The 27,466-nt window shown below is 47.0% G+C and overlaps 1 protein-coding gene and 1 long non-coding RNA gene across 2 annotated transcripts; both read left to right on the forward strand.

Moving 5' to 3' along the window:
• Positions 1–8,181: 8,181 nt before the first annotated feature.
• LOC132123267 (centrosomal protein of 295 kDa-like) lies at positions 8,182–24,794 on the forward strand. The gene is made up of 19 exons (XM_059533829.1): positions 8,182–8,404; positions 8,819–9,019; positions 9,421–9,545; positions 9,644–9,737; positions 9,818–9,931; positions 12,032–12,172; positions 19,050–19,233; positions 19,372–19,521; positions 19,604–19,840; positions 19,939–20,030; positions 20,700–20,867; positions 21,308–21,375; positions 21,455–21,617; positions 21,685–21,909; positions 22,124–22,277; positions 22,941–23,341; positions 23,842–23,870; positions 24,442–24,538; positions 24,628–24,794. Exons 1-16 carry the CDS (start codon positions 8,309–8,311, stop codon positions 23,201–23,203), a joined length of 2,475 nt encoding a protein of 824 aa, XP_059389812.1. The 5' UTR covers positions 8,182–8,308; the 3' UTR covers positions 23,204–23,341; positions 23,842–23,870; positions 24,442–24,538; positions 24,628–24,794.
• Positions 24,795–24,969: 175 nt separating this feature from the next.
• Positions 24,970–26,938, forward strand: LOC132123451 (uncharacterized). The gene is made up of 3 exons (XR_009426515.1): positions 24,970–25,014; positions 25,596–25,690; positions 26,858–26,938. It is a non-coding gene; the product is annotated as an uncharacterized LOC132123451 (long non-coding RNA).
• Positions 26,939–27,466: the final 528 nt, after the last annotated feature.

Consider the following 27,466-nt stretch of genomic DNA (forward strand, 5'->3'; position numbering starts at 1 on the left):
CTTTCACACTGCATGTTGGTCCTGGAAAATAAACGTTACCGGAAAATTGGCGGATCTCCTTCTGTGTGAACGCAAACACGTCTCGGGATTGATCCCAGGTTGGGGACCTAGTAACATTGCAGGATTTAGTCTAGTCATGGGTCGTTCTCGAACCATTCATTCATTTTGCACTAATCTTTAATGCGACTCGGCAAGAACGAGTCGCCTCGGGGAGTGATTCATTCAGTCACGCATGCGCAATACTCTGTAGGTTCTGTTCTGGAATTAGTCTAATTCACCTGTCTCCGTCAATGCAGTCTGAGCCAGAAAGAGAATTGATTAGTTCATCTTAGTCATCAAGACAACGTAACTACACGATGAAACATTAAGAGCTGATTAGAACCTGGAAAATGTAGAAACATGTTAAAGTGCATTAAAGACTGAAAAAAGTGCTCTGACCATCAGAAGTAGTGTGTTACATTGGTTAAAAACCGAAGACTCATGAGATGAATTAATCAGTTCTCTTTCCGGATCAGACTGCATTGGTTAACTCTGAAGACGGATATTGTCAGATAAGAGCTGAGGTGAGCTAATCATAGACCCAGGTAAACAATGAATTAATCATTTCTGTTTATTATAGCATTATAGCCTTGTATTGTTTGTAGTTTGATCAACGTTAGCGTAAGTACTAGTAGATATGTTAGAGAAGTAACACGTAACATTTATATTTTGCTAAAAATGAATATAATGACTTGGAAAAAATGTTCGTCCACTTTACTGAATGAGACTCAAAGATCCGAGTCTGTAAAATTATCCGAACTTCCCATCACTAGTTCAGTTCTGGAACAAGAGCTGTGTGAGCAAAAGCCAGAACTAATGCCGTAAAGGGTGTGTTGTAGTGATGACGCACATTAACATGAGACTCTTTTACCAGCTGTTTTGAAGGCAGATCAACATATGTGACAAAAAAAAAAAAAATTGTGCAAACTATGTTGAAGCGGAGATCAATTAGCTCCTCACTATCCACGCTGAAGCTGAGATTGCTTAAGTTAACGTGTGTAGTGTTTTCGACTCCTACATTACACGTCACATCCTGAAGTCACGTGTCATTACGGGTTGTGTGTGAACGCACACTCCTATTCCAGGAAATCACTGGCAGTGTGAATGAACCAAAGTCTAACGATCCGGGAACAATTGCCCGGACACATTACCCCTGTATTATCCAGAATCTCAGTGTGAAAGGGGCTCAAGTGAAATATTCAGGCTTGATCCCCAGGTGCCTAGAAACAATCCATAACTTATTTACACCTGTCTCGTTTGGTTCAATTGAATCAAAGTCAAGTTAGTTTCCTCCCTTTGTGTGGATCTTTTGGGCAGGTGTGAATACAGCAATCCCACTCAGGTGTAAACTAAACAACCACACTGAGCCCCAGCTGAAGAGGAGCTCTCTGTCCACTTCCGAACAAGCTTGGGTACGCTGGATGAACCAATGAATGGATGACCTCAAACACACGTGTGGTTTTGTTCACAGTTTCTGGATCACTGGCAGAAAGGGTAGTGTGGAAGCAAACTGCTCAAAACAAAACAAAATCAACATTGTATTTGATCCAGACCAAAGCAAGTGAACTAGCGGACATTTCTGGTGTGGATACACCCTTAGAAACTGTATTCAACTTTCTACACAAGAGTTGTTAATGCCGCGTTTCCACCAAAATACCCGGAACATTTGTACCAGGAACTTTTTCCCCCCAGACCTGGTACTTCCTGTGTTTCCACCGCGGTGTAAAGTACAGGGAAGATTAGGCAAATAGACTGGTGACATACGTCTGCACGCGTTTCTCAATACAAAGTACGCTGATTTTGGATGTGCATCCTCAATAGTTCAGACTTTATGAGTTCGACTCGGGAGTGTGATGTTCGCGACGACGCGAATCCGGTAAATCTGTAAACAGCAGTGTACTTGATAACTTCAGTCAGCTGACCTTGGCTACTGCTATTCTCCTCTGTACATTTACAATAAAACAAAATAGGATATCAAATACCACTGCCTCCTTTCGTTTTCATTTAAACATAATAACAGCTGCAGAAATGTACTTAGTTCAGGGATATGTGTATATATACAGCCATTACAGTGAAACGATATATAAATTTGCCTTTTTTATTTACATTTTGACATATAGATAAATTGAATACAGACCAAAGATAACCTGTTACATTTACCCAAAACGAATTATAACTAATATACGTGACATGCACCAGTCACTTTGTGCAGCATTGGTCTGCTCACTACCTCATTCAGCATTGAACTGATGTAATTCTACCACCTCATCGGTCAATTAAATAAAATAACTGCTCTTGAGGCCTTTATCACTTTAATCAGACAGAATAAGCTTCTTTTTTGTGCTAAAAATCTTTTTATCTGCACCGTTTGTTTACTTCACATGTTTGCACTTTATCTGCCATGTGCCTTGCGCTGCTTTATTTAACTTTATTTTATAATATGTCTTTTTTTACATGTCCTTATTGTATAGTTGTATCTTATATTTTATATTTGATTTGATCTAGATTTTTAGGCTCTACTATTAATGTATGCACCGGGGTCTGAGAGTAACGCAGTTTCGGTTCTCTGTATGTATGTACTGTACATGTGGAAGAATTGACAATAAAGCAGACTTGACTTGAAACACAGAGACTGTGCCCTACACCTAACCCTCACAGGAAACTTTGTGCATTTTTACTTTCTCAAAAAAAAAAAACTCATTCTGTATGATTTATAAGTGTTTTGAAAAATGGGGACATGGGTTATGTCCTCATAAGTCACCCTCTCCTTGTAATACCTGTGTCATACCCATGTCATTATACAGAGTTGTGTCCTGATATGACACAAAAACAAGAGCACATACACACTCACACACACACACACACACAAACACTGTGATGTCTGTGGGGGAGCTCTGAGTTTTGACAGTGATACCAGTTTTATGAAGGTAAATTTAAGAATTCTTAACACTGAAAGGAAAATGTAAGGAATAAACTGAAGAGAACCCAATACATCAATATGTTCACTGTCTAAGAACACATCAAACACTTCCCAACTGACCTCCAATTTAGTTCTGTTAAGTTTTATTCACAACAAATAGCTTATGGAAATAACTTCTGATCTCACCTCAATAAAGCTATGTTCTTCATCAATATTATAGTCTTGTTTTCCATTCTCTATTTCTCACAGAGCAATACTTCATATCTTTAGATTGCATCTGAAGCAGACTTTCTGATAAGACCTTTAAAAACACTTTAAGAGCTGCAGAAATGTGATCTCGACTCTAGATCAGAGCGAATTAACAGAACGCTGTGTAACTCTATATCTGCCGGAGCTGCTACACACTCGTGTTTGAGAACACAGTCAGGTCAGAGATTCACATCTGTGGAGGGGGTCTGGTTCTGTGTGTGTCTGTCTGTTTGTTTGCTTGTTTGCTTGTTATTCTCGAGCAGCGAGACTCCGCGCCGCTGGACGAACGAGAGCTTGCTCAAATCTCGCGAGGCTTGTGGGTGGTGGGGTGGGGGCGCAGGGTTGCCAGGTTTTATCTATAAAACTCGCACAATTGCTACTCAAAACTAGCCCAATCGCGTTTCGGGGGATAAAATACACGTCTATTTCACACTGGTAAAATTAGCATTCGATGGTATAAATATCATGTTATAGTGGTCGATTCAACCCGCGGATAAAGTAAGCTAATTCCGCGGGAAAACCATAGAAAACCCGCGGACTTGGCAACATTTGGCGGAGGTCAAAGTTGAAACGATTATAAGGAAAGTTTTTTTTTTTTTTTGCATTAACAGTTGCACTTTATCTCCCTCGTATGCATACATTTTTGCTGTATGTTTCGTGAATAAATAAATATTTCAAGCCAAAAATGCTCGCTGTTCCGAGGGCGGTTTAAATAGCGGAAGTGACGCGGCTTTGAAGGAACCGTTGGAGTTTGTTGACAGGAGTCGATGAAACAGAAGCGTCTCGAGGAGTGAGAGCTGATTCTGTCACATAGCACGGCTCTGTGTGTGAAGAGATGAGGGGAAGAGTTAGTGTGAGGCTCAGTCCCAATGAGGAGGCGCAGCTGGAGAGAGAGGAGCTGCACCGGAGGAGGAAGCTGCGCCTGCAGCAGGTCAGAGAACAATAACACCGCGGTCGTTAGCTGCTCCTCATGTGTTCAGTGTTTCAGAGACCGCTGCCTCGGTTTACACACTCTTGTGTGACTAACGTACTTTATACACTTCTAAAGACGACTGCGAGACTAGAAGATGAAGATATCATGAACAAGAACACAACAAAGCTTTGTGTATAATGTGAACGCAAACACGTCTCGGGATTGATCCCAGGTTGGGGACCTAGTAACATTGCAGGATTTAGGCTAGTCATGGGTCGTTCTCGAACCATTCATTCATTTTGCACTAATCTTTAATGCGACTCGGCAAGAACGAGTCGCCTCGGGGAGTGATTCATTCAGTCACGCATGCGCAATACTCTGTAGGTTCTGTTCTGGAATTAGTCTAATTCACCTGTCTCCGTCAATGCAGTCTGAGCCAGAAAGAGAATTGATTAGTTCATCTTAGTCATCAAGACAACGTAACTACACGATGAAACATTAAGAGCTGATTAGAACCTGGAAAATGTAGAAACATGTTAAAGTGCATTAAAGACTGAAAAAAGTGCTCTGACCATCAGAAGTAGTGTGTTACATTGGTTAAAAACCGAAGACTCATGAGATGAATTAATCAGTTCTCTTTCCGGATCAGACTGCATTGGTTAACTCTGAAGACGGATATTGTCAGATAAGAGCTGAGGTGAGCTAATCATAGACCCAGGTAAACAATGAATTAATCATTTCTGTTTATTATAGCATTATAGCCTTGTATTGTTTGTAGTTTGATCAACGTTAGCGTAAGTACTAGTAGATATGTTAGAGAAGTAACACGTAACATTTATATTTTGCTAAAAATGAATATAATGACTTGGAAAAAATGTTCGTCCACTTTACTGAATGAGACTCAAAGATCCGAGTCTGTAAAATTATCCGAACTTCCCATCACTAGTTCAGTTCTGGAACAAGAGCTGTGTGAGCAAAAGCCAGAACTAATGCCGTAAAGGGTGTGTTGTAGTGATGACGCACATTAACATGAGACTCTTTTACCAGCTGTTTTGAAGGCAGATCAACATATGTGACAAAAAAAAAAAAAATTGTGCAAACTATGTTGAAGCGGAGATCAATTAGCTCCTCACTATCCACGCTGAAGCTGAGATTGCTTAAGTTAACGTGTGTAGTGTTTTCGACTCCTACATTACACGTCACATCCTGAAGTCACGTGTCATTACGGGTTGTGTGTGAACGCACACTCCTATTCCAGGAAATCACTGGCAGTGTGAATGAACCAAAGTCTAACGATCCGGGAACAATTGCCCGGACACATTACCCCTGTATTATCCAGAATCTCAGTGTGAAAGGGGCTCAAGTGAAATATTCAGGCTTGATCCCCAGGTGCCTAGAAACAATCCATAACTTATTTACACCTGTCTCGTTTGGTTCAATTGAATCAAAGTCAAGTTAGTTTCCTCCCTTTGTGTGGATCTTTTGGGCAGGTGTGAATACAGCAATCCCACTCAGGTGTAAACTAAACAACCACACTGAGCCCCAGCTGAAGAGGAGCTCTCTGTCCACTTCCGAACAAGCTTGGGTACGCTGGATGAACCAATGAATGGATGACCTCAAACACACGTGTGGTTTTGTTCACAGTTTCTGGATCACTGGCAGAAAGGGTAGTGTGGAAGCAAACTGCTCAAAACAAAACAAAATCAACATTGTATTTGATCCAGACCAAAGCAAGTGAACTAGCGGACATTTCTGGTGTGGATACACCCTTAGAAACTGTATTCAACTTTCTACACAAGAGTTGTTAATGCCGCGTTTCCACCAAAATACCCGGAACATTTGTACCAGGAACTTTTTCCCCCCAGACCTGGTACTTCCTGTGTTTCCACCGCGGTGTAAAGTACAGGGAAGATTAGGCAAATAGACTGGTGACATACGTCTGCACGCGTTTCTCAATACAAAGTACGCTGATTTTGGATGTGCATCCTCAATAGTTCAGACTTTATGAGTTCGACTCGGGAGTGTGATGTTCGCGACGACGCGAATCCGGTAAATCTGTAAACAGCAGTGTACTTGATAACTTCAGTCAGCTGACCTTGGCTACTGCTATTCTCCTCTGTACATTTACAATAAAACAAAATAGGATATCAAATACCACTGCCTCCTTTCGTTTTCATTTAAACATAATAACAGCTGCAGAAATGTACTTAGTTCAGGGATATGTGTATATATACAGCCATTACAGTGAAACGATATATAAATTTGCCTTTTTTATTTACATTTTGACATATAGATAAATTGAATACAGACCAAAGATAACCTGTTACATTTACCCAAAACGAATTATAACTAATATACGTGACATGCACCAGTCACTTTGTGCAGCATTGGTCTGCTCACTACCTCATTCAGCATTGAACTGATGTAATTCTACCACCTCATCGGTCAATTAAATAAAATAACTGCTCTTGAGGCCTTTATCACTTTAATCAGACAGAATAAGCTTCTTTTTTGTGCTAAAAATCTTTTTATCTGCACCGTTTGTTTACTTCACATGTTTGCACTTTATCTGCCATGTGCCTTGCGCTGCTTTATTTAACTTTATTTTATAATATGTCTTTTTTTACATGTCCTTATTGTATAGTTGTATCTTATATTTTATATTTGATTTGATCTAGATTTTTAGGCTCTACTATTAATGTATGCACCGGGGTCTGAGAGTAACGCAGTTTCGGTTCTCTGTATGTATGTACTGTACATGTGGAAGAATTGACAATAAAGCAGACTTGACTTGAAACACAGAGACTGTGCCCTACACCTAACCCTCACAGGAAACTTTGTGCATTTTTACTTTCTCAAAAAAAAAAAACTCATTCTGTATGATTTATAAGTGTTTTGAAAAATGGGGACATGGGTTATGTCCTCATAAGTCACCCTCTCCTTGTAATACCTGTGTCATACCCATGTCATTATACAGAGTTGTGTCCTGATATGACACAAAAACAAGAGCACATACACACTCACACACACACACACACACACACACACACAAACACTGTGATGTCTGTGGGGGAGCTCTGAGTTTTGACAGTGATACCAGTTTTATGAAGGTAAATTTAAGAATTCTTAACACTGAAAGGAAAATGTAAGGAATAAACTGAAGAGAACCCAATACATCAATATGTTCACTGTCTAAGAACACATCAAACACTTCCCAACTGACCTCCAATTTAGTTCTGTTAAGTTTTATTCACAACAAATAGCTTATGGAAATAACTTCTGATCTCACTTCAATAAAGCTATGTTCTTCATCAATATTATAGTCTTGTTTTCCATTCTCTATTTCTCACAGAGCAATACTTCATATCTTTAGATTGCATCTGAAGCAGACTTTCTGATAAGACCTTTAAAAACACTTTTAAGAGCTGCAGAAATGTGATCTCGACTCTAGATCAGAGCGAATTAACAGAACGCTGTGTAACTCTATATCTGCCGGAGCTGCTACACACTCGTGTTTGAGAACACAGTCAGGTCAGAGATTCACATCTGTGGAGGGGGTCTGGTTCTGTGTGTGTCTGTCTGTTTGTTTGCTTGTTTGCTTGTTATTCTCGAGCAGCGAGACTCCGCGCCGCTGGACGAACGAGAGCTTGCTCAAATCTCGCGAGGCTTGTGGGTGGTGGGGTGGGGGCGCAGGGTTGCCAGGTTTTATCTATAAAACTCGCACAATTGCTACTCAAAACTAGCCCAATCGCGTTTCGGGGGATAAAATACACGTCTATTTCACACTGGTAAAATTAGCATTCGATGGTATAAATATCATGTTATAGTGGTCGATTCAACCCGCGGATAAAGTAAGCTAATTCCGCGGGAAAACCATAGAAAACCCGCGGACTTGGCAACATTTGGCGGAGGTCAAAGTTGAAACGATTATAAGGAAAGTTTTTTTTTTTTTTGCATTAACAGTTGCACTTTATCTCCCTCGTATGCATACATTTTTGCTGTATGTTTCGTGAATAAATAAATATTTCAAGCCAAAAATGCTCGCTGTTCCGAGGGCGGTTTAAATAGCGGAAGTGACGCGGCTTTGAAGGAACCGTTGGAGTTTGTTGACAGGAGTCGATGAAACAGAAGCGTCTCGAGGAGTGAGAGCTGATTCTGTCACATAGCACGGCTCTGTGTGTGAAGAGATGAGGGGAAGAGTTAGTGTGAGGCTCAGTCCCAATGAGGAGGCGCAGCTGGAGAGAGAGGAGCTGCACCGGAGGAGGAAGCTGCGCCTGCAGCAGGTCAGAGAACAATAACACCGCGGTCGTTAGCTGCTCCTCATGTGTTCAGTGTTTCAGAGACCGCTGCCTCGGTTTACACACTCTTGTGTGACTAACGTACTTTATACACTTCTAAAGACGACTGCGAGACTAGAAGATGAAGATATCATGAACAAGAACACAACAAAGCTTTGTGTATAATGAGAAGTACTGCAGTAACGTTACAGTTGCTGTTTATGAAATGTGCGCGTACAAGTACGTTATGTGCCAGAGTAATAAGTGACACATCCTTTGTAGCAGGCCGAGACTGTGCGGTGTGTTCTGTCTGTGTGTGTGAGACTGTGACTGTGTGTGTTCTGTGACTGTGTGTGTGTGTGTGTGTGAGACTGTGACTGTGTGTGTTCTGTCTGTGTGACTCCGTGTGTGTGTGTGCAGGTGCGCGAGCAGGAGCGCTTCATCGCTCGGCAGGTGCGCACACAGGTGCAGGAGCGCAGACAGCAGCAGCTACAGTCCCTCGCAGACTCTCTACAGCTCCAGTGGCAGCAGCAGCAGATGCTCAGACTACAGGCTTTATCCACACACTACCAGCACAGCCTGGGCTCTGTGGGACACGGACACCGCAGCGCTCAGGAGAACGTGAGTGAGACAGTGGTCATCTGAGAGGGTTTGGTCTGGCTGGTTTAGTCCGGTACTTTAGAGGAACAGTTCACCCAAAAATGTGTTCACCCTCAGACTGTCCAAGACGCAGAAGAGTTTTGTTTCTACACCAAATTTGTAGAAATGCATACATTGCATCGGTGTCTCATTAGTGGATGCTCTGCAGTGAATGGGTGCCGTCAGAATGAGAGTCTGATAAAAACATCACAATAATCCACAGCACTCCAGTCCATCAGTTAACATCTGGAGAAGACAGAAGATGCGTGTTTGTAAATAAAAATAAGATTATAGTGATGTTTTAATCTGATGGCACCCATTCACTGCAGATCACGTGTTTTCAGTGAGCTGTTGTTTAAGCAGTGCTGTGTGTGTGTGTGCAGGAGCCGGATCTGGAGGCGCGGGCTCAGAGGACTGTGGAGAGGCAGGAGCGTGCGGAGGAGAGACATCGGGAGGCTCTGAGAGAGCTCAGCACACGCAGACATCAGGAAGAGCAGCAGCAGCGCCGGTCCGCACTCATTTCTCTTCATGATCGGAGTTTGACCAAGTAGATTGTGTTGGGACCCAGTTAGACCGTGTGTAAGCTGTCACTGATTGTGTTAACAGGCAGGCTGAAGCGCGGAGGAAGGCTCTCCTGGAGGAGAAGAGGAGAGCCGAGAGAGTGGCCAGTCTTCCTCCTCCTCCTCCAGACCCAGTGGAGGTACAGTCTGCTCTCCTCGACACCATCAGCTGTGAGAGATCTTCACACGTGTCATTACTGTGCTGTCTCCTCTCTCTCAGAGCATCGAGACGAAGACACGTCCGCTGAGGGCAGCAGCAGCAGAGCGCTTCTCTCTCACACACTGTCACATGACCCAGACCGCTGTGGAGCGAGAGACCGACACTGAGCCGCAGGTACAAGCACGAGAGAGCCCACAGACGGGACGCTATGACATCTAGAGCTGAAACAACGAATCGATTTAATCGATTAAAATCGATTATTAAAATAGTTGTCAACTAATTTAGTCATCGATTCGTTGCTAAATAATTTATTTGCCGTAAGCGGCTTATTTCGTGCATATTTCAAATCTGCGGTGACCAAAGTGTGGCAGTAATGAGCCACCGGAGGATTTACTCAGCCAGTACAACAGGAGAAGTAGCGAATAGCCAATAGCTGGCCTCGTTTTATGTCACGTGCTTCCCGAACGGCGTCTCTGCAGCATTCAGCGGGATGTGGAAGTACTTTATTTTGAGCCTTCAAAAAAGAAGATTAACCTGTAAACTCTGCACTACTGAACTGTTTAAGGGACCGTTCACATATCGCGTCTTTTGCGCGCTCATGTTTGTTATTTCCAATGTAGGCGCGCAGTATGCGCGCTCATAATGGAAGCGACGCGGTCGCGACGCACCCGTTTTTCCAGGCGCGTGCGCACCGCATCGAGTTAAAAACATTTCAACTTTTCAGAATACAGCAAGCGCACCGCGGGTCATGTGACAAGAACTAAATAATCAGCTTCATCCTTTCCCGTAACAACGTTAAAAGCTCAGCCAAGATGAAGGAACAGCTGATCATAGTTGTATATGGATTCCCATTTTGAAATAAATTTAGTAGCAGAGCTACTGCAAGCGATTTTTAGAGCTGCAAATCCATTTATCCTTTGCTGAAATTTCCGCGTCTTCAAGGAGAGAGCACGTCATGGTTGCTTAGCAACGGCAGACGCCTCAGGGGCGCTTCTGCGCGAGCGCTTTGGAAAGAAGGAGAAAGTGGTGCGCACAGTCTATGGGTGCGCCTAGCGTTTCAGGCACGATATGTGAACGGCCCCTAAGCCTTTTATTTGTGCAGATTCTCCAGTACAATGTTGTTTGCAAATGTTTAGTTGTAAAAGCTGATAACATTGCTTTTTAACAGTTAACATTTAAAGCTTTACAAACATGTTCTGTGATCAGTTTGTCGTTTACCAGTTCAAAATTCAGTCGTGCAGCCTAATTATGACTGAATGAGAGAGGTAAATGTAGATATTTGAAATGCACTTTTTTTCTAAGTATTCACTGCTCTTTTTCACACAGCAGGTTTTTTGTGTGTCTGTTTTTTCTGGACAACCTTCTGATGGATTTTACTTTAAATTGTGAGTTCCATTCAGGTTTCATGCCATTGGCACTTTTTTTGAAGGATTGTTTACAATTTCACAGCAAAAGCTATAAAGCTTTTTCCCAGTATATAATAAAATACAATGCACTGCAATTTTATTCTGTTTTATCCTTATTCTTCGTGAAAATATGTTCTGAAAGATTCCTTAATAAGCTTCGTTCGGGATGTTAAACTACTTTAGGAGCTCTAAGGACTGCCATGGTGAAAACATTATTTGAAATCTCCTTGTGAAATTTGCTAGAGTATGGGTCAGTGTTCTGATTGCAGAAGAGTTTGACAAGGGATCACTAACACAATAAAACAACTCCAGGTATATTTTTGATGAGGATATGACAGTGCAAAATTATTAAAATCTCTTAAAAATCTATGCTGAATGATAAAGACCCTTTATTAATAATTTACTTTGGGGGAAAATTGAAAAAACTAAAATATAAGTACATAAACCGATTAATCGATTAATCGTAAAAATAATCGACAGATTAATCGATTATCAAAATAATTGTTAGTTGCAGCCCTAATGACATCACAGAAATATACTTCTGCTTTTGTGTTCAGTATAGTTATTCATTATCGTCTGTTTGTGCGGTGGATTTTAAGAGCAATGATGTTTCAGTATTAAAAAGCCCTTGTAGCTTAGTGGATTCAAAATGTTTAATGCAGTAAGATCTAGTTAAATATGATCTAGGCAAAATAGCAATACATTATCATAAACCGTTATTAAAAGGATCTTGACACTAAAGGTTGGTTGACATAATTTTAACAGTCATATTGTCTTGTGGAAAAGGAGGTAGTGTTTTTAACCCTGAAGCTGTTGAATGTTTGGATCAGTGCTGCTGTAACGCGAGTGCTGTGCTTGTGTGTCTCAGCCGAGCGCTCGTCAGGCCGCGGTGCAGGAGATCCAGCGTCTGGAGGAGCTGCGGCGAGAGGAAGCTCGTGACACACAGGAGCGGCTGGAGAAAGCTCGTCTGAGAGGAAACCACGCGCTGAGGACAGAGCAGCACACACAGGTAGAGCTCCACTCCTACTCACATACTTCAGTCATGTTTTAGTCATCGGAGCTGGTTTCAGTTTTAGTTGACTAAATATCTACAGCAAATTTAGTCGGTTAAAATCTAATGTTTTTACATTAGATGTATTAAGCATTTCTCTAACATTTTCAAACTCATTATATAGCTTTGATATTAAGGATTTATTATGATAGACACAGATTTAACTACAGTGATGCACAACATGCCTTAGTGTTAAAATGAAATAAAGCCACTTCTCATAAAGAACAAGAGCATGGCCTCCTTTAAATGAACAACGAGTGGTTATATAGGCCAACCATGCACTCTAGCAACTTGTTTACCATGTTCTTCAATCTTTTAAGCAGACATTTCTATAAATAAGTTTAGATGAATCTTTAGTGCTACTAAAGTGTTTCAGTCAAGAGCAGTGAGTCTTGATTAACATCACTGACTCGGACAATAACAACTAAATTAGGCTGCTGTCTCTTTAAATCTGAATGCACAGCTGCAATAGGTGAATGTAAACGGCAGAATAAAAGTGTCACACAAGACGTCATCAACTGTGTTTACGTCAAACCTCATCAGAACAGACAATTCACCATCACTTTGTGTGTAATTCTGCTTTCATGTGTGGTGAAACAGTACTCGCGCTGTGAGACGAGCTCTGTGTGTGTGTGTGTGTGTGTGTGTGTGTAGGAGTGTGTGCGTCTGCTCTGGGAGCTGGAGCGTCTGCAGCAGGCTGATCTGATGTGTGTGTGTGTGTGTGTGTGTAGGAGTGTGTGCGTCTGCTCTGGGAGCTGGAGCGTCTGCAGCAGGCTGATCTGATGTGTGTGTGTGTGTGTGTGTGTAGGAGTGTGTGCGTCTGCTCTGGGAACTGGAGCGTCTGCAGCAGGCTGATCTGATGTGTGTGTGTGTGTGTGTGTGTGTGTAGGAGTGTGTGCGTCTGCTCTGGGAGCTGGAGCGTCTGCAGCAGGCTGATCTGATGTGTGTGTGTGTGTGTAGGAGCGTGTGCGTCTGCTCTGGGAGCTGGAGCGTCTGCAGCAGGCTGATCTGATGTGTGTGTGTGTGTGTGTGTGTGTAGGAGCGTGTGCGTCTGCTCTGGGAGCTGGAGCGTCTGCAGCAGGCTGATCTGATGTGTGTGTGTGTGTGTGTGTGTGTGTGTGTGTGTGTGTGTGTAGGAGCGTGTGCGTCTGCTCTGGGAGCTGGAGCGTCTGCAGCAGGCTGATCTGATGTGTGTGTGTGTGTGTGTGTGTGTGTGTGTGTAGGAGCGTGTGCGTCTGCTCTGGGAGCTGGAGCGTCTGCAGCAGGCTGATCTGATGTGTGTGTGTGTGTGTGTGTGTGTGTGTGTGTGTGTAGGAGCGTGTGCGTCTGCTCTGGGAGCTGGAGCGTCTGCAGCAGGCTGATCTGATGTGTGTGTGTGTGTGTGTGTGTGTGTGTGTGTGTGTGTGTGTGTAGGAGCGTGTGCGTCTGCTCTGGGAGCTGGAGCGTCTGCAGCAGGCTGATCTGATGTGTGTGTGTGTGTAGGAGTGTGTGCGTCTGCTCTGGGAGCTGGAGCGTCTGCAGCAGGCTGATCTGATGTGTGTGTGTGTGTGTGTGTAGGAGCGTGTGCGTCTGCTCTGGGAGCTGGAGCGTCTGCAGCAGGCTGATCTGGTGTGTGTGTGTGTGTAGGAGTGTGTGCGTCTGCTCTGGGAGCTGGAGCGTCTGCAGCAGGCTGATCTGATGTGCGTGTGTGTGTGTGTGTGTGTGTGTGTGTAGGAGTGTGTGCGTCTGCTCTGGGAGCTGGAGCGTCTGCAGCAGGCTGATCTGATGTGCGTGTGTGTGTGTGTGTGTGTGTGTAGGAGCGTGTGCGTCTGCTCTGGGAGCTGGAGCGTCTGCAGCAGGCTGATCTGATGTGTGTGTGTGTGTGTGTGTGTGTAGGAGCGTGTGCGTCTGCTCTGGGAGCTGGAGCGTCTGCAGCAGGCTGATCTGGTGTGTGTGTGTGTGTGTGTAGGAGCGTGTGCGTCTGCTCTGGGAGCTGGAGCGTCTGCAGCAGGCTGATCTGATGTGTGTGTGTGTGTGTGTGTGTGTAGGAGCGTGTGCGTCTGCTCTGGGAGCTGGAGCGTCTGCAGCAGGCTGATCTGATCTGGTGTGTGTGTGTGTGTGTGTGTAGGAGTGTGTGCGTCTGCTCTGGGAGCTGGAGCGTCTGCAGCAGGCTGATCTGATGTGTGTGTGTGTGTGTGTGTGTGTGTAGGAGCGTCTGCGTCTGCTCTGGGAGCTGGAGCGTCTGCAGCAGGCTGATCTGATCTGATGTGTGTGTGTGTGTGTGTGTGTGTGTGTAGGAGCGTGTGCGTCTGCTCTGGGAGCTGGAGCGTCTGCAGCAGGCTGATCTGATGTGTGTGTGTGTGTGTGTGTGTAGGAGCGTGTGCGTCTGCTCTGGGAGCTGGAGCGTCTGCAGCAGGCTGATCTGATGTGTGTGTGTGTGTAGGAGTGTGTGCGTCTGCTCTGGGAGCTGGAGCGTCTGCAGCAGGCTGATCTTATGTGTGTGTGTGTGTGTGTGTGTGTAGGAGCGTGTGCGTCTGCTCTGGGAGCTGGAGCGTCTGCAGCAGGCTGATCTGATGTGTGTGTGTGTGTGTGTAGGAGCGTGTGCGTCTGCTCTGGGAGCTGGAGCGTCTGCAGCAGGCTGATCTGATGTGTGTGTGTGTGTGTAGGAGTGTGTGCGTCTGCTCTGGGAGCTGGAGCGTCTGCAGCAGGCTGATCTGATGTGTGTGTGTGTGTGTGTGTAGGAGCGTGTGCGTCTGCTCTGGGAGCTGGAGCGTCTGCAGCAGGCTGATCTGATGTGTGTGTGTGTGTAGGAGTGTGTGCGTCTGCTCTGGGAGCTGGAGCGTCTGCAGCAGGCTGATCTGATCTGATGTGTGTGTGTGTGTGTGTGTGTGTGTGTAGGAGCGTGTGCGTCTGCTCTGGGAGCTGGAGCGTCTGCAGCAGGCTGATCTGATGTGTGTGTGTGTGTGTGTGTGTGTGTGTGTGTGTAGGAGCGTGTGCGTCTGCTCTGGGAGCTGGAGCGTCTGCAGCAGGCTGATCTGATGTGTGTGTGTGTGTGTGTGTGTGTAGGAGCGTGTGCGTCTGCTCTGGGAGCTGGAGCGTCTGCAGCAGGCTGATCTGATGTGTGTGTGTGTGTGTGTAGGAGCGTGTGCGTCTGCTCTGGGAGCTGGAGCGTCTGCAGCAGGCTGATCTGATGTGTGTGTGTGTGTGTGTGTGTGTGTAGGAGCGTGTGCGTCTGCTCTGGGAGCTGGAGCGTCTGCAGCAGGCTGATCTGATGTGTGTGTGTGTGTGTGTGTGTGTGTGTGTGTAGGAGCGTGTGCGTCTGCTCTGGGAGCTGGAGCGTCTGCAGCAGGCTGATCTGATGTGTGTGTGTGTGTGTGTGTGTGTGTGTGTGTGTGTGTAGGAGTGTGTGCGTCTGCTCTGGGAGCTGGAGCGTCTGCAGCAGGCTGATCTGATGTGTGTGTGTGTGTGTGTGTAGGAGCGTGTGCGTCTGCTCTGGGAGCTGGAGCGTCTGCAGCAGGCTGATCTGATGTGTGTGTGTGTGTGTGTGTGTGTGTGTGTAGGAGCGTGTGCGTCTGCTCTGGGAGCTGGAGCGTCTGCAGCAGGCTGATCTGATGTGTGTGTGTGTGTGTGTGTGTGTGTGTGTAGGAGCGTGTGCGTCTGCTCTGGGAGCTGGAGCGTCTGCAGCAGGCTGATCTGGTGTGTGTGTGTGTGTGTAGGAGTGTGTGCGTCTGCTCTGGGAGCTGGAGCGTCTGCAGCAGGCTGATCTGATGTGTGTGTGTGTGTGTGTGTGTGTGTGTGTAGGAGCGTGTGCGTCTGCTCTGGGAGCTGGAGCGTCTGCAGCAGGCTGATCTGATGTGTGTGTGTGTGTGTGTGTGTGTGTGTGTGTGTGTAGGAGTGTGTGCGTCTGCTCTGGGAGCTGGAGCGTCTGCAGCAGGCTGATCTGATGTGTGTGTGTGTGTGTGTGTGTGTGTGTGTAGGAGTGTGTGCGTCTGCTCTGGGAGCTGGAGCGTCTGCAGCAGGCTGATCTGATGTGTGTGTGTGTGTGTGTGTGTGTGTGTGTGTGTGTGTAGGAGCGTGTGCGTCTGCTCTGGGAGCTGGAGCGTCTGCAGCAGGCTGATCTGATGTGTGTGTGTGTGTGTGTGTGTGTGTAGGAGCGTGTGCGTCTGCTCTGGGAGCTGGAGCGTCTGCAGCAGGCTGATCTGATGTGTGTGTGTGTGTGTGTGTGTGTGTGTAGGAGTGTGTGCGTCTGCTCTGGGAGCTGGAGCGTCTGCAGCAGGCTGATCTGATGTGTGTGTGTGTGTGTGTGTGTGTAGGAGCGTGTGCGTCTGCTCTGGGAGCTGGAGCGTCTGCAGCAGGCTGATCTGATGTGTGTGTGTGTGTGTGTAGGAGTGTGTGCGTCTGCTCTGGGAGCTGGAGCGTCTGCAGCAGGCTGATCTGATGTGTGTGTGTGTGTGTGTGTAGGAGCGTGTGCGTCTGCTCTGGGAGCTGGAGCGTCTGCAGCAGGCTGATCTGATGTGTGTGTGTGTGTAGGAGTGTGTGCGTCTGCTCTGGGAGCTGGAGCGTCTGCAGCAGGCTGATCTGATGTGTGTGTGTGTGTGTGTGTGTGTAGGAGCGTGTGCGTCTGCTCTGGGAGCTGGAGCGTCTGCAGCAGGCTGATCTGATGTGTGTGTGTGTGTGTGTGTAGGAGCGTGTGCGTCTGCTCTGGGAGCTGGAGCGTCTGCAGCAGGCTGATCTGATGTGTGTGTGTGTGTGTGTGTAGGAGCGTGTGCGTCTGCTCTGGGAGCTGGAGCGTCTGCAGCAGGCTGATCTGATGTGTGTGTGTGTGTGTGTGTGTGTAGGAGCGTGTGCGTCTGCTCTGGGAGCTGGAGCGTCTGCAGCAGGCTGATCTGATGTGTGTGTGTGTGTGTGTGTGTGTGTGTAGGAGCGTGTGCGTCTGCTCTGGGAGCTGGAGCGTCTGCAGCAGGCTGATCTGATCTGATGTGTGTGTGTGTGTGTGTGTGTGTGTGTAGGAGCGTGTGCGTCTGCTCTGGGAGCTGGAGCGTCTGCAGCAGGCTGATCTGATGTGTGTGTGTGTGTGTGTGTGTGTGTGTGTGTGTAGGAGTGTGTGCGTCTGCTCTGGGAGCTGGAGCGTCTGCAGCAGGCTGATCTGATGTGTGTGTGTGTGTGTGTGTGTGTAGGAGCGTGTGCGTCTGCTCTGGGAGCTGGAGCGTCTGCAGCAGGCTGATCTGATGTGTGTGTGTGTGTGTGTGTGTAGGAGCGTGTGCGTCTGCTCTGGGAGCTGGAGCGTCTGCAGCAGGCTGATCTGATGTGTGTGTGTGTGTGTGTGTGTGTGTGTGTGTGTGTAGGAGTGTGTGCGTCTGCTCTGGGAGCTGGAGCGTCTGCAGCAGGCTGATCTGATGTGTGTGTGTGTGTGTGTGTGTGTGTGTGTGTGTAGGAGCGTGTGCGTCTGCTCTGGGAGCTGGAGCGTCTGCAGCAGGCTGATCTGATGTGTGTGTGTGTGTGTGTGTGTGTGTGTGTGTGTGTGTGTGTAGGAGTGTGTGCGTCTGCTCTGGGAGCTGGAGCGTCTGCAGCAGGCTGATCTGATGTGTGTGTGTGTGTGTGTGTGTGTAGGAGCGTGTGCGTCTGCTCTGGGAGCTGGAGCGTCTGCAGCAGGCTGATCTGATGTGTGTGTGTGTGTGTGTGTGTGTAGGAGCGTGTGCGTCTGCTCTGGGAGCTGGAGCGTCTGCAGCAGGCTGATCTGATGTGTGTGTGTGTGTGTGTGTGTGTGTGTGTGTGTAGGAGTGTGTGCGTCTGCTCTGGGAGCTGGAGCGTCTGCAGCAGGCTGATCTGATGTGTGTGTGTGTGTGTGTGTGTGTGTGTAGGAGTGTGTGCGTCTGCTCTGGGAGCTGGAGCGTCTGCAGCAGGCTGATCTGATGTGTGTGTGTGTGTGTGTGTAGGAGCGTGTGCGTCTGCTCTGGGAGCTGGAGCGTCTGCAGCAGGCTGATCTGATGTGTGTGTGTGTGTGTGTGTGTGTGTGTGTGTGTGTGTGTGTAGGAGCGTGTGCGTCTGCTCTGGGAGCTGGAGCGTCTGCAGCAGGCTGATCTGATGTGTGTGTGTGTGTGTGTGTGTGTGTGTAGGAGCGTGTGCGTCTGCTCTGGGAGCTGGAGCGTCTGCAGCAGGCTGATCTGATGTGTGTGTGTGTGTGTGTGTGTGTGTGTGTGTGTGTGTAGGAGCGTGTGCGTCTGCTCTGGGAGCTGGAGCGTCTGCAGCAGGCTGATCTGATGTGTGTGTGTGTGTGTGTGTGTGTGTGTGTGTGTGTGTAGGAGCGTGTGCGTCTGCTCTGGGAGCTGGAGCGTCTGCAGCAGGCTGATCTGATGTGTGTGTGTGTGTGTGTGTGTGTGTGTGTGTGTGTGTGTGTAGGAGTGTGTGCGTCTGCTCTGGGAGCTGGAGCGTCTGCAGCAGGCTGATCTGATGTGTGTGTGTGTGTGTGTGTGTGTGTGTGTGTGTGTGTGTGTGTAGGAGCGTGTGCGTCTGCTCTGGGAGCTGGAGCGTCTGCAGCAGGCTGATCTGATGTGTGTGTGTGTGTGTGTGTGTGTGTAGGAGCGTGTGCGTCTGCTCTGGGAGCTGGAGCGTCTGCAGCAGGCTGATCTGATGTGTGTGTGTGTGTGTGTGTGTGTGTGTGTGTGTAGGAGCGTGTGCGTCTGCTCTGGGAGCTGGAGCGTCTGCAGCAGGCTGATCTGATGTGTGTGTGTGTGTGTAGGAGCGTGTGCGTCTGCTCTGGGAGCTGGAGCGTCTGCAGCAGGCTGATCTGATGTGTGTGTGTGTGTGTGTGTGTGTGTGTGTGTGTGTGTGTGTGTGTGTGTGTGTGTGTGTGTAGGAGCGTGTGCGTCTGCTCTGGGAGCTGGAGCGTCTGCAGCAGGCTGATCTGATGCGCCGCAGACAGACAGTGAACAGCGTCCCAGCGCAGATCTTCCAGCCTCTCTACAGACAGCAGGATCTGCGGGACGAGCATCAGCGTGAGCTGGAGATGGTCTTTCAGGACGTGTGCACGGAGGAGCGCAGTATGTGTTCTCCACCTCATCATCACACACGTACTCCTGGATGATGATCTGAGTAACATAGGAGACATCAGCGTGTGTGCTGGAGCGCTTGTCGAGTGATGTGATGTTAACCTGTCTCTGTCATGTGAACTTCTCCAGAGGTCAAAGGTGACTTGGTGCTGCAGCTGGTGCCCGAACCTCTTCCTCCTCTGTCCACCTCTAGTCATGATGAGGAGCTGGATGTGACCCTTGACCCTGAATGTGCTCCAGAAGGGGAGGAGCCGGAGCCCCCGGATGCTGAAACAGCAGGTGAGCAGCCAATCAGAGAGTGATGTGTCACCTGATGCGACAGCAGGTGAGATCTGAACTGTAGAGGTGTTCTGTGTTTCAGCAGTGTCCTCAGCTCCTCCGGCTGACGCAGGCAGACAGGCTCTAAGCAGACTGCTGGAGCGCATCAGGAGGCAGAGAGATCAGAGGAGCCAGCAGCAGATCACACACACACCAGTGACCTCACCTGACCCAGACACACAGGACGAGGCCTTGAGTGTTGAAACAGGATCTTTCAGCAGCCAGGAAAAATCATCAGAGCAGGAGACGCCCAGCACACACACAACACACACACAGGACGGTGAGCATCCAGTGTTTCTACACCAAGATCCTAGCAAACACGACCCTTTATGTGTGTGAGCTGCTCCAGCTGCCGTGTGTTGTTGTGATGTCCCTCAGCTCCTGATGTTAGTGATGAAGCGGTGGTGGCAGGAACGGTGCTGCGGCCGGAGGAGGGCGAGAGGACCGCACACATGGACCAGCAGACCCATGTGAGTTAGGACAGCCCTGTCTGCTCTGTGCGGATCACAGCTGATCACTGAGAGTGTGTTGAGAGCTGTGATGAGACTCTACTCTTCCTGAAGTGCTTGTGAAACACACATGCGCTCGATGAAGGTGTCTACACTTGAACTGAGCTCAGACCTCATGAGGACGATATCACACTCACCAGATTAATACATGCACCAGAAATACTCATCTGAGTTTAAACCGGTTCATCTAGCTTTTAGCATCGGTTTAGAACAGGGTTCGTTGGAGAAACCTGGAAAAGTCATGGAATGACTTACAAATGGCAATATCCAGGCCTGGAAAAGTTATGGAAATAAATAAAGCCAGATAGTTTTGGAAAAGTTATGGAAATGTATTTCACAAATCTCTGTAAAATAGTTTATATTTAATCGTATTATATTTAGTCCTGAATTTTGCATAGTTCAACTAGCTATACTCGTGCAGCAATTTCCCTTCTTTTAAAAAGCTGCACGCGTTTGAGCAGATCATGTAGGTTAGATGAGTAATAACTGATAATATTGGGTAAATGATGGCGCAGTGGCAGCTTGTACTTAATAATAATTTAATAATATTTGGAGACTGTATGAAAAGTGACCGCAGCGTAGCACCGATATATGTGTCTGTGTGTGTGTAACGTGATGTGTCCTCGGCAGGTGGAGGTGCTGTTGAAGCAGCAGCAGGAGCAGCTGGCTCTGCTGGAGGAGCTGGAGGAGAAACGGCGTGAGCTCGAGCAGCGCTTGAGACACTCTCAGCAGACCAGCGCCACACTGCAGGAAGCTGCTCACAGGCAGAGCACTACACTTCCTGAACCGCCTGCAGAGGTGCGCTGCTCCACACCAAACACAGCATCGACCATGTGCTGGTCAAACCATAGAGCACCTTCACACACCTCGTTCACATTGACATGCTCCCTACACAGTGTTCACCGCTGAAATCTGTTGAAGTGGACCTCACTGCAGAACATTCATTCATGGATTTGCACTGCGCTGCATCTTCACACACACACACACAGAAGTGTGACATCATATACCTCTGTAAATCAATACAAGCCCCTTTCAGTGCTCTTTGAATTTAAGTTGATTTTATTCATGCTCGTCTTTTTGTAAAAATGTGTGGATTTTCCTGTAAATGAGTTGTGATAAATTCATTGATGTTGAGTAGTTATAGTGATTAAATGATGACAGGAATGATCTTTTTTAGGTGAACTGTGTTTCTAACTAGCCACGGGGTTCTGTGTGTGTGTGTGTGTGTGCGCGCGCAGGTGACGTCCGATGTGACGCAGACTCAGAGACTGCATCAGTACCAGCAGAGACTCCTGGAGCAGAACAGGTCTGACCGACACACACTGCAGCAGTGATACACCTGACCCAGTCTGTGTGTGACCGTTTGCCTGCGCTCTTCTCTGCAGACTTCATAAGAAGTGTGTTGAAGAAGCTCGCCGACGGCTGGAGGAATATCAGCATACTCTGAAGTTACGATACACATCAGCAGCACTGTCTGTTCCTCTGGAGCGTCCTGCACTTCCTCTCGCTCATGTCCTGCATCCAGGAACAGCTCCTGCTGCGTCACAGGTGAGTGGAAACACGGCCCCTCCCCGTCCTGGTCATTCACCATCCTCACAGCTTCTGTTCTCCTCAGCAGACACACCCCTCTGGATCTGAACCCAGCTCACCGCAGGATGGACCGGTCTGGTCAGGTCTTCCTCTTCCTCCGCCGTCTGTGGTTCTGGAGCTCCTGCGCAGCCGGCAGCTTCCTGCATCACGCTCCTCTGAGGTCAGTGGATCAGTGCGGGCCGAGCAGATGTGTGTGGAGGCGCAGAGACAGAGACACTTCCTGCAGTCCCTGATCACAGCAGACAGACAGGTGAACCTCACCGAACACAGCACGTTTCTGGTGTATTTCCACATTCGTTTGTTTTCACCAAGCGCAGCAGAGAGAGGGTAAATGACCAGTAAATAAGTGTGAAATAAGCAGAATTTTAATTTGGAAACTGTAAACCTGAAGGTGTGCTCAAGCACCTGTGTTTTGACCTGTGCATCCCATCGAGTCCTTCAGTAAAGCTCTGTTCTTCTGACAGGGTTCAGCGTCGAGCTTCAGTGATGTTCAGACAGACCGGATGACTTTGAACACTTTGCTAAATGCCTTTGAGGAAGCTAACGGCCACACCGAAGCCCTGACCGCTCCCAGCCAACGGGACGGAGCCACACACACCACCACAGTCCTCTCAAACGGTGAACTGAGAGTGTCTCTCTCACACACACACACACACACACACACGCGCACACACACACACACACACTTGCTCAGTCAAACACACAAAAACACACAGGGCTGGATGATGACACATTAATCTGATTCTGATTCATGATCTTGCTTCTATACTCATTTTGTTAGTATCAAGTACAGCACATGTCAGTTTTTCTCTGTAAAGCTATAAATGTCAAATATAGATTTAAACTAAAAACTTGTCTTGTGTCCCATTCTGACACGTAACACATTAAGTTAAGAGGTTGTAAATGTGCTCTTCTCTGAGTTTGAATGGCACCTGAGGTAAATGTAATGTTGTGTCACATTGTAGATGTTTGTTTGGTGCTGTAACTAGTAGTAAAGAGGAAGAGATCTGTCACATTAAAGAGCTCCAAAACAACATTCATTATTACAATTTGTGGGAAGCGGAGACTCTTTCATATCAAAAGTAATAAGATTATTGCTATTATTGAATATGTGGAGTGCTTTGAGTAATGTTCTGTTCATGCATCGACAGAAAACAGTGCAGGATAAAAGATCTTGATTTAAGAAGTGGTACCAGTTCATGAGAATTAATATGGGCTAAAACGGATTTAAAAAGCAGTAGACACATCCAGCCCATTCTTGTGTGTGTGGATCTGTTGTAGGCTCTGTGTATGATCCAGCCCCAGTGCATCGTGGGCGAGTGAAGCCCCCGGTGTCTCGTCCTCCCGCCCGTTTGGCCTTCTTACAGCAGATGGAGCAGCATGAACTCAGTGCCATACAGGAAGTGGACTCGCCGGTCAACATCAGCCTGGACGCAGGTACACCAGCTCCAGCTCATGTCCTTGTTCAGGAGGTGTGTCTGACCTCATGTGACCTGTCTGTGCTCTGTGATTGGCTCCTGCAGAGCTGCAGTCTGCTGATGTGAGCGAATCCAGCAGCACGTCTCTGCCCGCCATCTCCTCTGAAGACTGTCACAGCGGGAGTCAAAGGTCACAGGTCACGGGCAGGATCAGCCGCATGTCCTGGAGAGAAACACTCCTGTGTGACTCCACAGCCTCAGCGAGTAAGAAGAGCCGCACATTCATCTGCTCCTGCTGGATTATCAGTGTGTGTGTGTGTGTGTGTGTGTAAGACAGTGCGTGTGTGTGAGACAGTGTGTGTGCGTGTGTGCAGAACAGAGCTGGAGGCTCCACAGATACAGTGTGTTTGATAGAAGTCCATCTCTTGTGTGGGTTTGTCCTTCTGCTAAGCCTGCTTCCCTTTGTTACCTTTGCTAAGGCTGTCATGCGTTACTGTTAGTTACTTCTACTTTATTTCAGGAGTGATTAAATAAGATCTGGTTTAACGGTGAACTCATATTAATAATAATAATCTATAGTCACTGAGGACTCCAGGATGCATCCAGAACAGAGACACTAAACCAATGTTTGTTTTTGTTGGTGTGAAAACCATTTTAAATGTGCGCTGTCTGGTGGATCAACCACTGGGTGACTTCACTGAGATGTCCTTCAGTTCTTTGACATGCTAAAAAAGCTAAAACTCTTCTGGTGCTGTTCTTCTTAGGTCCGTCCAGCGGGAATCAGCAGCAAGAGGTAAGACTGCTCAGTGTCTCCGTGATGATGATGATGATGATGATGATCTGCTGGTGTGACCCATGACCTCTCTGACGGCTCATCTGAGATCCACCGCTGTGTGGATCAGTGATGAAGACTAGCCAAATCTGAGCCTGCGTCAGTCACACCAGTGATTATGCTAGAGAAGCTGTGTGTGTGTGTGTGTGTGTGTGTGTGTGTGTGTCTGTTTGTATGTAAGTGTGTGTGTGGGGGGGTGTGTGAGTGTGAGCAATGATGATAGTGTCTTGTACCTAAAGTACATGTAACGCATGTATAATAATGAAGGTCTCTACACTTGAACTGAGCTCAGTGTGTGTGTGTGTGTGTGTGTGGTTCTGTCTGTGCATCTTTTGTTTGTATGTTAGTGTGTGTGTGTGTGTGTGTGTGTGTCTGAGCAATGATGACAGTCTTTTGTACCTAAAGTACATGTGAATAACACATGTATGATAATGAAGGTCTCTACACTTGAACTGAGCTCAGTGTGTGTCAGTGTGTGTGTGTGTGTGTGTGTGATCACACTGTAAATCCGTTCTCTGTGTTTGTTTGCTAGCGTTTGGGTGCTGTTGATCCAGACTACCTCTCGTCCACTACGATCTCGACAGGAAGTTACTCCACTAGTGACCGTGAGCCCAGTTATGTCACTTCAGGTGTTTAATCATCATTCACTCTCAGACTTTATTCTGGAAGCATGCGGATCAGTCCTGTACGAGAGTGTGTTTCTGCATTTCTGTCTCAGATGCGTCTCATCTCTGCACCGAGCCTGATGTGTGTGGCCTGTCACCCAAATCCAGCTCCTGTCACATGACCACTGACCAGGCACAGGAAATGAGAGACTCTGTGCAGCAGATCATAGAGAAATACAGCCAAGAGCTGAGGGCTTCTCTGAGCCACGCAGGAGTCAGCACAGGTAAACGTGTGATTGGTTCGTTCATCATGTGACGCGTGTGCAGGAAGCAGAGACGCTCACGTGTGCTGTGTGCAGGAGCGGTGAACAGCAGTTCAGCGTCTCAGTCCTGGTCCAGTGCGCTTCAGGAGGAAACTTCAGTGCAGGATGGAGACGCAGCGGAGCGCAGGAGCAGCTCTCAGAGTTCAGACACAGCACTGTCCGGCATAGAGCTCTCAGGTGACCTCACTTCCTCTGACCTCTGACCTCCAGCTCCATCTGCTAGCATGCACCAGAGTTGATTTAATGTGACCATTGATTATCAGGTTTGACTGCTTGGTAACACCACACCCAAACTGATGTGTTGGGTGACCGTGACACAAGTGTGCTGTTGATCTGCCCACACACTGTACAGATGCATTTACACATCATGTCTTCAATCGGTGGATGTGCTGAGCAGTAAAAATTAGTCTATAAACATCAAATCTTTTTCCAGGCCTGGTCTGAAGATGACCCTATATACATTTACACACTCGCACACATCTATATGTATATGTATGTATATATGTATATCAGTTTGACCCAAGGATTCGGTCAAGACCACGACAGGGGATCACATGGCAGCGCTGTCCTGGAACTGAGTATTTTAAGAGTACAGTGGAGATGATGCATCCCATCTTTTGTAATATGTTGGTGTGTCTATAAAATGCACCATTTTACATCAAGATTCAACACGGCCAGTGCTCAGAATTGCAGACATGTCAGTATGCTGTATGTTAGAGAAATGATTCCTCCTGATCACTAGATGACTCTTTCTCCAGGTGTGTTCCAGCCGCTGCAGCCTCAGCCAGACATCGACTCTTCCTCTTCATCATCTGCAAATGCAGTGCGAGTTGATCCGAGCGCTGGAGCACAGGTACCGTGTGTGTGTGTGTGTGTGTGTGTGTAACTGACCCTATGCACGGAGCACTGTTTAGAGAACCAGCTCATTTTATATGTGCTATACATGGTTAGAGAGACTCCCAGAAACCTCTCCTGCCACACCGTGAATTATGATAGCAGGATTAACACACAGTTTCATGTTATTAAAGAACATCATTTTATATGCAGAGTCTGCTAATGTCAGGAAAGTAGTGTTCCTGGGCAAATCAAGAGAAAACAGGCCCAAATATGCTGAAAAGCTTCTCTCTCAGTGAGAGAAAGTTGCTTTATACAATGTTTAGAGCAAAACTTGCCAACATGACGGATGTTTCTGACTCAAAACTATATTTGAATCTAACAAATAAACACTATCTAAACTTTTCAGGCAGTTAATGTTAATCTCCTAAATTGCATTGTAATGGTATTCTCAGTAATCCACCTCTTACCTTCATGAACACATTTAAAATCCTATATAAAATGTAAAGCATGCATTAATTCTCAACGTTGTGCAGTCAAATTTACATTATTAAAGATTCACTTTCTAATCCATGAAGGAATGTCAGAAACGTGTCTTGGTGTAGAATAAAGACTTTAAGATGAGAAGGAGATGAGTGTTATAAGCAGGAGATGGCAGGATCACTCACTGACTGCTGACGCTCATCACCCAGGTGAAGGATAGCAAGAGCAGGAAGACAGTCACTTATCATTTAAAGACATGAATAAGGCCAGACAACAGCCTGTAATGCTGAATTATTTAAATACCTATATAGTTAAATACAAATGAAAAAGTTCTAACACAAATAATGCATTGAATATTTTTCAATGTTAAGATTTAGTTTAAAGACGACATTAAGTCTCGCTGTGGTTATGTTAGTCTGAATCTCTTCACACACAGCTCTTTCTGACATGGGCTCGTCTGATGATTGGTCCTTAAACACTGTCAATCATAGCAATGAGTCGCGCCGGGGTTTAACCGATTCCTGAAACCGTATACGTGCACGTTTGGTGATCTTAGACAAACACAACTTTTCTCCAGATGAATTCTGTAGAGAAGCCGAGCACAGCACAGCTGAGCAGAAACGACTGCGCTGGCTCCTCGAACACCAGGAAGTGATCGTGCATCTGGTCAGTTCTCCTGACTCTGTTCCCGCTCCTCTCTCAGGACTGGAGCGAGGCGATGAACCGGATCCTCCAGCACCTCTCTGATCAGTTATCCATCAGACGGAGTGAGCAGGAAGCTCGTCTGTGGTCCTCCGTGTGTGGTGACCAGCGCTCCTCTGTGAGGCTCACCTCTCCTGATCAGTCTGTGTGCAGCCAGCTGATCGGTAAAGCCTCAGATATGGGTTCATCTCAGGTGTTTGACCAGAGCAGTGTCCTCGCCGATGGACCGGGGGAAGAGACCCTGAGCACAGGTAATGATGGGGCTTCACTGTGTGTGTGTGTGTGTGTGTGTGTGTGTGAGAGAGAGAGAGACTGCTCTGACTGTGTGTGTGAGAGAGAGAGAGACTGCTCTGACTGTGTGTGTGTGTGTGTGTGTGTGAGAGAGAGAGAGACTGCTCTGACTGTGTGTGTGTGTGTATGAGAGACTGCTCTGACTGTGTGTGTGTGTGTATGAGAGACTGCTCTGACTGTGTGTGTGTGTGACTGCTCTGACTCTGTGTGTGTGTGTGTGTGTGTATGAGAGACTGCTCTGACTGTGTGTGTGTGACTGCTCTGACTCTGTGTGTGTGTGTGTGTATGAGAGACTGCTCTGACTGTGTGTGTGTGTGTG

The sequence above is a fragment of the Carassius carassius genome, chromosome 41 (assembly GCF_963082965.1).
Source record: "Carassius carassius chromosome 41, fCarCar2.1, whole genome shotgun sequence".
Taxonomy (NCBI): Eukaryota; Metazoa; Chordata; class Actinopteri; order Cypriniformes; family Cyprinidae; genus Carassius; species Carassius carassius.

Excerpts from the sequence above, each read along its gene's own strand:
- LOC132123267 (XM_059533829.1), top strand. The coding sequence starts at position 8,309 with ATGAGGGGAAGAGTTAGTGTGAGGCTCAGTCCCAATGAGGAGGCGCAG. Across the intron at positions 8,405-8,818 it reads GGAAGCTGCGCCTGCAGCAG|GTGCGCGAGCAGGAGCGCTT; the intron begins GTCAGAGAACAA and ends GTGTGTGTGCAG. Across the intron at positions 9,546-9,643 it reads GAAGAGCAGCAGCAGCGCCG|GCAGGCTGAAGCGCGGAGGA; the intron begins GTCCGCACTCAT and ends TTGTGTTAACAG.